Source organism: Poromitra crassiceps (genome assembly GCF_964638095.1).
Source record: "Poromitra crassiceps genome assembly, chromosome: 3".
Lineage (NCBI taxonomy): Eukaryota > Metazoa > Chordata > Actinopteri > Beryciformes > Melamphaidae > Poromitra > Poromitra crassiceps.
In genome coordinates, this window is record NC_139625.1 from 49,766,991 (window position 1) to 49,779,067 (window position 12,077).

Below are 12,077 nucleotides of genomic sequence, written 5' to 3' on the forward strand. Positions count from 1 at the left end.
AGGGTGAATTGAGCTGCTGTAGGATACGTGGAGGCAGAAACCGCTCTTCAAATAAATGACTGGTGTGAATAAAAGTGGTAACTTTAGACAGTCATTCGGGAACAGACTAATAGGTCCCTATCGTTGCATCGGCGCTGTTTCTAGGCCGAACGCCTGGCGCAGCTCAAATCAGTGGGCGTGGACCAGCGCACTTGATATCGTCATGCTGGCGCTAGACGCAGCCTCAACCATTACAACCACGCCTTTTAAGCGTAAAATTATGCACCGTCATGCTCATTGGATAACTGCAATAAACGAATCGCACGCTTGCCTTTTTAGCTCCAATTCCAGTGATCCCGCAAAACCAGAGGAAAGCCAAACGCTCTGCCCCCCCCCCCCTCCCTTCATCCAGTCTGTCTGTCTGCATTATAGGCTATTATTCCATATTATTATGCTTCTCAAACCAATCTAACTGCAGTTTCAATACTGCAAGCATGTAAATACGCTACACTATAGCAAGATCAAAGTGAAAATAATGTTCTAAATGCATCGGATAGAAAAATATAGCCTATCCCTATATGATGAGATTAATTTTATATTGGTGAAAGTTTGTCCAGAACGATATCGTTTTCTCTCCCCTGCTACAGGTAGAATGATGCACATAAATATACCCTACATTATGTAAAGTCATTGCATAATGTGTTTTTATTGTAAAACTAAATGTGAAGTAGGGCCAAGTTATTGGAGCGGACATCACAGTATAGCACATGACAGTAGAAGGCGTTCCGCAGCGCATTCCGCTGTCACTTATCTAAATCACGTTAAATCCACACAGGGTATATATAGGCTCAAGAGGACATATATGTTTCACATAGGGTGGTGTTTCCTTTCGATGTTTTGTCCAATATTGAAATGTTATACAATTGCAGGTTGTCTTACCATTACACATTATTTTAGATCTACCTTTTATATCTATTTCGGCTCATTTGGTTGCTATTTAGTAGCGAAATGGAGGACCCAATTGCATGCTGGGACAGGGACATTCACAGGCAGTAAACTTACAACTGCTATTTCCTATGGGAAGCTGGGTGCTGCTATGTGTTGTGTCTGTCTGAGCGAGGGAGTCAGAGAGAGAGAGAGAAGGGTGAGGCAGAAGAGCACTGGCGCACTGAATAGGCCTGGTTTCAGAGAGAGACAGAGAAGGGTGACAGGGGAGAGGCAGAAGAGCACTCCTTGACTGAATAGGCCTGCTTTTCAAAGGCGCAAAGCGCTAAATGTAGGCCAGGTGCGAAGATAGCAGTACGCCGGTAGTTAGCGCCGACACGCCCACTTTGGCCCATTCTGGGACTGCGCCACGCCCATTCGGCCTAAAGCGCATTTGGCAGCCTAAAGCCATATTGATATCGTCCCAAAACAGGCGCAAGGCACGTTTTTTTGCGTTTAAGGCCCGTTTTAGCGCCGAAGGCTTGTGGGAGAATAGGGCCCACAATATCCAATGCGGATTTTGATTCTGACATAGTAGTAGTTGGCTTTGAATGAATGAGGAAATAGGCGTGTCTGGCGCTGTAAAAGCTACGGCTCTGAGCTGGAGCAGTCCATATTGCATTGTGATTGGCTAGTTGTTAAAAACCATGCCTCTTTTGCGGGCACGAGCTCATGTGCACGGGCATTTTCATGTGCACGTGCTCTCAACTTGATTAGAAAAACCTGGTTCCACTTAACGAGTGGCGATCTACGTTCGTGGTACAAGTTAACTACAATCGAGCTTATCTGGTTTAGACAAACCAGATCAAGGGACAGATCCTGGATCTTCTTATCCAACATTCGTGGTATAGCCTACTGATGGACAGTGTGTAGTGTTTACTGGAGATCGACAAGTGCTTGTCATGCACTGAGATTTAGCAGCTGAGCTCTTCTGTATTTACTGAAATGCTGACTCTTGTGTTTTTTATATTAGGTTTCATATGATTTCCTTGTAATTGATCTGACTGTTATTTCACCAAGGCAAAAACAGCACATGGATTCAAAACTCAATAAAGAAGAAAACAGGAAACGAAACATTGAGCACATTCAGAATTTTAATAAAATCTAGCACTGATATACAATGTCCACACACAGGCTATATGTTGTTTTTCAGTTTTCCATAGCTCAAAATGAATTGAACGTTTTTCACCCCCCCCCCCCCCCCTTTTCTTTTAACCTTTATTTACTTGGAAGATTTTGCTGAGCGTGCATGCTTGTCTTCAACAATGCCCTGCTTTGCATTTATGCACGCACGCACGCACGCACACACACGCGCGTGCGTGCGCACGCACACACACACACACACACACACGCACGCACACACGCACGCACACACCCACCAACCAAATCTGCAACTGTCAGGGCCTTTAGACTGACTAGGTAAACATTAACACATATTTATGGTGCATTAGCTTGCTCAACCTCATATATAATTGCTTGTTTGTGTATTTCAAACCTCAATAAAAATCAGGCTCTATTGGTTTATTTGGTTGCCTTTATTGTTTTTTTTTTGATAACAACAATGAAAACAACATCTCGGTGGGTGACGATCAATAGCCCCATCCGCTGCCCCATTACCAACACAATGACAAGGATACCTGGGGTGAAGATGCATTCCAATTGAGATCATCAATACGCTTCATGATCGTTGAGAAAATAAATGTTCCAGGAGCAATGGTTAATAGTGTTGTTTTTTCCCCACACCATCACACGGTGTCCACTGAAGCACACACACACATGCACGCACGCACGCACGCACGCACGCACGCACACACACACACACACACGCACACACACACACACACACACACACCCTGCAGCAGCATGTGGTAGCGTCCCTCTCCTATTAACCAGACTGCCTTAGAATCGATAAGGAACATAAAGAGACTTAATCTTTTCAGGTGCTTGGACCCGATTGCCTATTACACAATAATAACACACCTTGGATCCCGTGGAGCATGAGAGTCTCCTCATCCACACACAGCCAGAGACCAGTAAACCAGTCACCGAGGAGATCTATAGGTTTACATCGTAGCGGATGGTGTCAGCGGTGGTGCTAGGCCTTTATGAGGGGGCGTTAGCTAGCGTGCTAAGAGGAATTCCATCAGAAACAGTGCGATATCAAGGGATACATGTCTCCTTTTGTAGAATCCTATAGTCTCTGGTCTTCTGGTATGCAGCTTTAGGCTATAGAACATCCACAAGACCCTCTCTGAGGCCGAAGAACCAGCTGCTGGAGGACAAACTGGATTACTGGCTTGAGTGTCGGGGTATGAGGTAGGATACACACCTGCTCAAAACCACACGTCATCGATACAATTTGGAGACACATAGTGATGAACAGTGAACACTAATGAGCAGTTATGCATTCCCCCCCCACACACACACACATTCACTGATGTTCCGTTGTAAGTCATCAGTTGTTTGGCTGTCAGAGCCCCCCTGAATTTGTGCACTGTGGACGACTAGTGTCTGTGTTTTACTACAAACCCAACCAGCAGGACAGGTGGAGGATCTGGGAATCAGGCAAATCCAGGACTGGAACCAGGGCCACGGATGGACCGGAATGCTCCAGAGAGGTTCTCAAACATTCCTCGAGTCCTGGCGGGACGGGGTGCGGAGGGAGAAAGAAGGGAGCGGTGTTAGTTTCATTCTAACTTTAAAGAGTTGGGCATTAAACCCTCAGATGTCCCTCCCACTGGGGCCATCCCAGGACAGAGGCTGCACTTAACCCATCAACCAGAGAACACAGGCCTATTTACAAATTATTGACATTCTTAAATCCTTGGCAGATTGCAGCCCCCCCATTCAGTCTCCCTGCAGTGCAGACATATGGTCAGCAAGGACTGAACTCTAAGCTACCCCTCCCAAACTCTCTCTCTCTCTCACACACACACACACACACACACACACACACACACACACACACACACACACACACACACACACACACACACACACACACACACACACACACACACACACACACACACAGGAGGGAGGGGGCAATCCTGCCGTGCCCTTTTGGACAATTGAGCAGCTTGTTGGGGGGACCTAGTGGAATGGATCCTCTACCCCTGTTGTGTTGGGATGTTAGGAAGCTGTGTTGGGACTGCTGCTCAGTTTTATGGAGTTGAGAGATGTTGTTAGCATGTGTGTAGGTGTACATATGTGTGTGTGTGTGTGTGTGTGTGTGTGTGTGTGTGTGTGGCTGGCAGACAGTGGGCATGTGAGAATCCTATGAGTGTCTCAGAGCCTAGTCTTGATGACAGCCTGTCTATTTAGCGTGCGGCCCGCTGGGATGTTGCCCCTTTCCTCTCCTGCTCCGCTCACTCTAATTGGTCACAAGTGTTCCTGTCACATGGTTGGCTTGTTTCTTCTGATTTAACAATATGTTGAATGTGACTCGGGTGTGGTCACTGGGACCTGACATGGCCATGGTAGAGTTACATATCTGGGAAAGTATGCGCTGTCACCCTCACACTATCAATGCTACAACTGTCAATGTCTTTACATTTACAGCCACACCTGTCTAACATAATGACCATCAACATCTAATTCCTCACCAGTTATATTAAAGCCCCAATATGTAACTATTTTAGCTAAAGTATAACAGCTTCTAAATCATTTTGATGGTACACTGACTTCTAGTAGGGAAAATGGCGTCTCTATCATTCCCACTCTGCCCTGAATGCCTGTACTATGAAACTTTGACTCTCCTAAGTTTCCTGGATGTAACTCCATTTCCTGCTGCAGCACCTTCATATTAAAAGCTTTCCTGTGACAAACTAATGGGATGCTTTTATTGTGAAGAATGTATAGGAAGTGAGATGTGTTTTATCGCTCTGAGATAGCATAGCTTGATTAGTGGCGGTATTCTTAACACATTCACTGCCAGACGTTTTTTTTTTACTGTAGGTAGGTTCTGCCAGAGGGTTTTTTTGAGGATTCTGGCTCATCTTTCAAGACCCGAGGATTCTTTTCTGCTAAGATTTTGTGAACACACAATATCTCAAAAGAACTAATAGAATGTGTGCTTTCTCTGTCTAAAAGAGTTAGTTTGTAGAGTTAGTAGTTATGTAAGCATTAGCAGTTGAATACAGCATGGTTTCAGCGTCAGAAAAATTATTCAGAGATAAACGGCTTTTTGTGAAATTCGATAGAACAGTCACTTTAACCATTCATTTTTGGCATCAGTAAGATGTCAGACATCTAAACAATAGTTTTGAACAGTAATTTCCTCCATAACAGCAGGAAACCCCCCTCTGCTTCCAACTCCTCCCTCCGTGGGCGTTCTTCTTGGCTGCAGCGGCCGTATCACAAGCTTGTCACCAGTCTCACTGCTTTGCTGCTGCTGCTGCCTGTCTGCGCGGCCGCTCTTTGAGGAAGTCTGGATGGACTCGCTCGCTTCTTGGAGTTTTGGTTGAGAGCTTTGATGAAGCTTTTGCGAATCTGGTCATATTTATGCTGCGTGTTTCAAAGTGTGTTCCACCCGTGATCGATTATGCAAATTTGCAATCCCGCATCGCCAGCAATCAGCGCGAAAACGAAAGCGTTTTCGCCAATCCATTTTCATGAGAATGGCTTCGTCACACTGCTTTTTGCTTGCCTTCCTCTAGTCAGGAAAGCACTGTCGCCACTTAGTGGGTCGGTGGAATGGTTTGTACACGTTGTACACGTCCAATACTTATATAAGAGATGTAAAAGGGTTAGATGCACATCCCACCGTCAAAAAAACAAAATCGATTTTTTTTAACGTAAAAACACGTCATTGGCAGTGAACGGTTGGATTTTGTTTGACGTAAAAACACGTCATTGGCAGTGAACGTGTTAAAAAAAAAACATTTGGGGATATTTGGAGCTATCCCCCCACAAATCAGTTAGAAACACTACAGAGACGTTAGCAAAGTAGAGAGTACAAGCAGAAACAGTAAAATAAGGCTGATATCTGAACCCTGGATTTACCGGTATTCGAAGAACTGGATAGTAGGGGTGCACCGATCGATCGGCAAGCAATCTGTATCGGCCGATTTTGACCTCAAATATGCGATCGGGTGATTGCTGATATTTCGGCTGATTGCCGATATTTTTTTATATTACATTTTTTTTTTTTTTTTTTTAATAAAAAAAAGCCCTATCACTAATCAGGCTTTCCAACGATATAAAATACAATGCCAATTGGTATTATTAAAGGGGAGAAATAATCAACCTAAAATAACGTTTCCAAACTTTTTTTGAGGAGTTTATATATCGGTGATCGGTGATCGTTAATCGGTGATCGGTCGATGATCGGTTGGGCAGATATTTCCCATAGGCGATCGGCAATCGGTGATCGGTGCACCCCTGCTGGATAGGGTATAGGACACGCCCACCCACTAATTTGAACATAAGCAAAGACAGTGGGATAGCAAAGACTTCAAGTCACTTCCTGTATTTGTGTCATGTGGGTTTTGACCATGGTTTTCCATGGACACGCCCACTTAGGAGACTTTCAGCAGGTCTGAGTCTATTGGAGTCAATGGGAGGAGTGAACGTGATCTCAGATTATGAAAGATCCTTTCGCCCCATAGCCATCAAAGTAAATTTAATATTCTGCCCATTTTCCGAAGCCACATATCCTCTGAACATTTGGACACTAAAATGGCATTTTTCAGACAGATCATGGGAAAATGTAATTTGCTCAAGACCTGTCTCAGTCTCAGCAACACACTCTCGTGAGATTTGGCAACAGGAGCTCACGTTAGCAGGGAGCGATTAGCTAAAGCTGCATGCGAAGTTCGTTGATGTAGTAGCTAAATCTGTGGTTGGAAAGATTATTTTATTAATCGAATATCTTAGTACTATATTGAGCTAAAAAGGGGCAGCTTTGTGTTTATATGTGTGGTTTGTGTTGAGTTTGAGAACTCATGATCTCTATTTCAAGTTAGCTTGCTAGGCCAGCACTAACCCTGCGTCACCAGGCTCTCTCTCACAACACTTCAAGGGATAGGTGACCACGTGACCATTTAGGAGACTTGCTAGTACCATTTCTTACAATTGGTGGAGCCTTGGGTGCCGTATCTCTAGTAGGGATGTCACCGTGTACACGCGTAACCGGATAGTAAATCATATCCGTTTAGAAAAATCAATAACCGTCTTTTTTTTTGGTCCTTTTAAATAACGTTTTTAAATTAAGTTTTGACAATGACTTTACTGTGTTTTGGACTCGCAATCATTCATTTCTCATCAAAAATAAACTGTTTAGAGGTGCCTGTAAGCTACAGATGATAACGTTAACATTATACTATTTAGTGCAGGAACGTTGCACGTAATGGACACATGGCCAGTGTGACGCGGCGGTCACAATGTAACATTAATAAAGCGGACGAGACCTTGCAGGGAAACCAATGAGGGGCAATTTTGTGACTCGAAAACTCACAACATCATTCCAGAAGTACCGCAAGCGATATTTTTTTCCCATGATGGTGAAGGCTAGCCCGCGGAACTCGCTGCTGTCTGGGTTTGGGAGGTATTTGAATGGCGTCAGTGCCCTCTAGCAATTATATAGCGCAAAAAAAGAAAAAAGAACAACAACAGGTTAACCGGTGACACGCTGCCAAAAGGTCCCGTATACACATTTAGAAAATGTTGTAACCGCTGACATCCCTAATCTCTAGTAATATTGAAAGTCTCTGACGTAAGATGCTCACCAGTGCAGGAAGCGTTTTGAAGGGGCTTTTCATCCTGGTTTTCCTTATGTGATGTGCGGCACAAGGTCATGTGCCCATGTCTGCTAGCGTTCACGAGCGCCCCCTGGCCCAGAAGTAAGTGCAAGGGAGTAAGTAGCATTATTTAGGTTCCTGTAATTACCACTTGTGGCAGCAGAGGCCGCTGTTGCTGCTGCTCAGCAGATTTCTACATGTTGGGGCCTTAAGTCTCAGTGGGCAAACACAAACTTCTGTTCGTTGTGATGATAATAGCCACTAGTACTGCAGCACCACTAAGAAGTGACATCTATGTGAACTTGTAGAGAGAGAGAGATCAGGACAGAAAGGTTACAAGAGCAGCTCAACAGCGTTTAATAAACTTCATCCTCTTTCATTAGCGGCAGACACAGCATGCCAAACATCCATACAAAGAGCCCACACAGCCTAATTAGCTAATATGCGCTACAGCTTAAAATGCCCCCACTGAACACAGGGCCTTTTTGGGGGCTATTAAAAGCCTAAATATGTGTGTTATCAAAGCATGCAGTTCACCCTGGGAAGCAGGATCCTCTGGAGATGAGTAGCTGACAACTGAACGAGCCAGAGAGATCACACAGACACACAGTGGATGCTTCTATTACGAGAAGAAACGCACCCTTCATCATACCTTGCACACTAGCCCTGTTTCATGTCAGGATGTTTTCATCTTTGTGCTAACAGATATCATTGTAATCTCTCTGTTTGAGTGAGAGACGAGAGGGGGTGAAGGTGACTTGAGTGACCGTGTTATTGCATGTTTATATGCGTTTATGTGAGAGAAAGAGTAAAGAATCAGACTGCTGTGTTATGATTCCAACCCCTATGAACACGTCCCATCACACACAATGCTATGAAGCCTTTGCGTAATGCCCGGTCCCTCGGCCCCCCTGTGGGCTACACGGGGAGCCTCATTGAGAGGCCCAGTCAGCAGAGGCCATTAGACACATTCTAAAAGCAATCACATTAGCAATGGCATGGAACTAAACCATCTACCCAAGAGTAGCAGCCATTATTCTGCTTCACGGCGAACACACAGAGTTGAAAAAGGCTGCTGTTAAATCTCTGTTTCCAAAACCAAAACATTACTAATGCCTACAACACCCTTTTATGCTAAACATCAACGGCCATTTTTGTGTGAACTGATTAATATCTAAATATTGTAAGCCTAAGTGAATAGAAGGAGGGGTGTTAGTGTAGGGTGCAGTGAGAAGGAGAGAAAAGGCTGATGCCTGCTGGGCTTATGGGGCGTTTAAGCTGTGGCCAAGGCCCAGAGCCAGTGGTTTTTAGTTGTGCTACACTGACTCTCAAACTGCTTCAAATTAACCAGTAAACGAGGTGGTAATTAGCAAGTGTTGGCTCATGAAAATTGTTCATTTAGGCCAAGGAGAATGAACAATGTGGTTGGCTGGTAAGGCTGGGTGCGCGCAGTGGAGCTCCCACAGCACCACAGGACTTCATACCAAGGCAGGTTGTGCAGTGGAGCTCCCAAAGCACCACAGAGAAAGGACTTCCTACCTGGGTGTGTGCAGTGGAGCTCCCAAAGCTCTAGCCTGGGTAAACCCAGCCCCCACGTGACCTGCTCTCAGAGCAGTCTCAGAGCAGTCTGAGAGCAGGTCACGTGGGGGCTGGGTTTACCCAGGCTACCAAAGCTCCACAGAGAAAGGACTTCCTACCTGGGTGTGTGCAGTGGAGCTCCCAAAGCACCACAGAGAAAGGACTTCCTACCAAGCTAGGTTGTGGTCCCTAAACTGCACTCCTGCATTCAGTTTCAGTTCAGTTTCAGTTTATTTGTAAAAGGACAGTACACATTAATCAACATTACTGTAAATGTGCCAGTCTTAGCCAGCTGGCTAATTCACAACTGCAGTCCTTTTGCAAGACGTTATAAGACCATAGACCTGAAACAGAAGCATGAAAAGTAAAGTACAGTATTTACAACATAATACATCAAAACAATAATAAAATATCCCATGAACTAATTAGAAGTGATCACATTAAGTATTGATGTATCAGTATTTTGGGTGTATTAGGAAGCAAATAGATCAACCTTTATAACCATCATCATCATCAGTAGTTATATACCGTAAATGAGAGTTTGTTTCTCTGTCCCACTGTGATGTCATAAATCCCACTGTGACATCATCAGTGATGTCATAAATCCCACTGTGACATCATCAAAATCCCACTGTGACATCATCAGTGATGTCATAAATCCCAGTGATGTGTGACATCTTCAGTGATGTCATAAATCCTACTGTGACATCATCAGTGATCAGTGATGTCACAAAAAAGAAGTGGGAGTCTGCCTTCAGACCCCCGTCTTCAGCCATGGACAGCTGAATGTTGCGAGCTGCAGGGCCACATTTTGGGAGATTTGCCTATTTGCCAAATGAGAAGATGTACAGTATACCCTTCTCTTCCCTGTGCGTGCAGGATAAAGTAGATAAATGAGAAGATGTACAGTATACCCTTCTCTTCCCTGTGCGTGCAGGATAAAGTAGATAAATGAGAAGATGTACAGTATACCCTTCTCTTCCCTGTGCGTGCAGGATAAAGTAGCCCCGCCTCCACGACATGTGATGTTTTGGCGCTGTTGGAATGTGTATTTTTGGTGACTGAACGGGAGTAGGCTGATGCACCGTTCACTACCATTGTAGTTAGCAGGAGGGGAGCTGGGCTATAATGCACACACAGGGAAGAGAAGAGTATCAATCTTCTCGTTTTACTACAGGGAATATGGCAAATAGGCAAATCTCCCAAAATGTTGGTGTGTTCCTTTAATATACAGAAATAATGGATTTATTGACATTGCTATAATTTTGCTATTCGAATATTCTCATATGAACCCTTTTAGACCCCTCAGTAAAAGCGGAGGTTTGCGGGGCTATCTTTCTTCGAAACCTTTCTGTCATAAATAATAAGATGAGACAAGATGTTTAAAGGTTTCATTTGACGCATACGTACGTAAGTCATGTCTGTCAGCTGTGAATCCTAACGCAAGTAATTGAGGAAGGGGGGGGGGGGGGACAGCGTTCTCTGTCTGCACTCTGACAGTACCAGTCGTGTGGCTGCGATGGCTAGCGCCAGAGGTGTTACCTTTCCTCCTTTGACTTTTGGGATTGGTCACCCAGTGAGCATAGGCTGTGACCCATGAAAAGGCCCATGGGGGAGCTCTCAGGGCGTGGTTGTGCATGCAGAGGAAGCTAACAGATTCCAGTTCAATGATGAGTCAATAACTGGCTTTGGGGAAACAGTCTGTACCGTTCACAATAAAATAAACACACTTCTCACAGAAACACATTTCAAGGGTGAAGATCAGGGTTGATTTTTTTTCTATGACCCAGAGTTGGTTTCTATAAAACCCAAAGAGAAATTGTGATGACTTGCTATTAGATTAGTTCATTAGTACTTTTGTATTTGTTTGTTCTGTAAACTATGCTATTTCATCTCAGTACAAGGAAATACATTTTCTTAATTAACTGGACATGATATGGGTAACTCTACATATCTTACGATTAATTCATTCTATTATATATGCTATGATATATACATTTAAGGCCATTGCTACAGTACCCCACTGGATTAGTGGAAAGTGATGAAAATATCATGAGCTGAACTCAACATCTCTACACACAACATATGTGCCTGTGTCCACTAAGCACAAAACACTCCATAATTAAAAATGTCATATATATATTTTTTATTTTGTATTTGATTGTTGTAAATTTAGTTCTGTTCTACCTTGAGATTGTCCTAGCATCAGTCAGAGACAAGGCTAAATAATCATGATATAATTAGGCAACAAAGAGCACTGTGTTTGTACTTGTACATGAATTCAAACACACATATTCTAAATAGACTATCCTTATTCCTATTCATCACTGGTGACCATCATTTCAAGTCCCCTTATAAAGACGAGTTATGCCAAAGCTAAAAATGACAGTAAGATGGTTGGTTTGGCATGGATTCAAAAATGTTAATTGATTGCTTCAGCGAGGACTTGACAGCTGAGCCTGTGTGATAGATGTGCTAGTCGCCCTTTTCCTTCAGAGAGAGAACATCTCCGCGGATTAAACAAATACCATTCCACATTTTCCTTGACAAGAACCTAGAATCCTGGGAGAGGAAGACGCTGGCATATAAAAGTACTTGTATAATGATGACAAAAGACTGTGCCAGCTGCTTGGGTTACTGTACACAATGCAGGCACAACAAAGGAGTCGCAATAATTAAAGGCAGGAATATGTGGAGATCCTCTGGAGAGACTGCTTCCTATACTTTGTGGAGTTTACTTTGCTAATGTCACCTCAAACTTTCTTTGAAAAGCGAGACACTCCAGAGAGACAGACT

General features: G+C 43.9%; 1 protein-coding gene across 1 annotated transcript in view; it reads right to left on the reverse strand.

The window, feature by feature from the left end:
* Window positions 1-2,330: 2,330 nt before the first annotated feature.
* The window catches only part of dph6 (diphthamine biosynthesis 6), a 119,670-nt gene continuing 109,923 nt past the window's right edge, over window positions 2,331-12,077 (reverse strand). Inside the window, exon 15 of the mRNA XM_083633697.1 lies at window positions 2,331-3,603. Coding sequence (XP_083489823.1) covers window positions 3,485-3,603 — 119 coding nt within the window. The 3' untranslated portion in view covers window positions 2,331-3,484. The remainder of the gene's footprint in view (window positions 3,604-12,077) is intronic.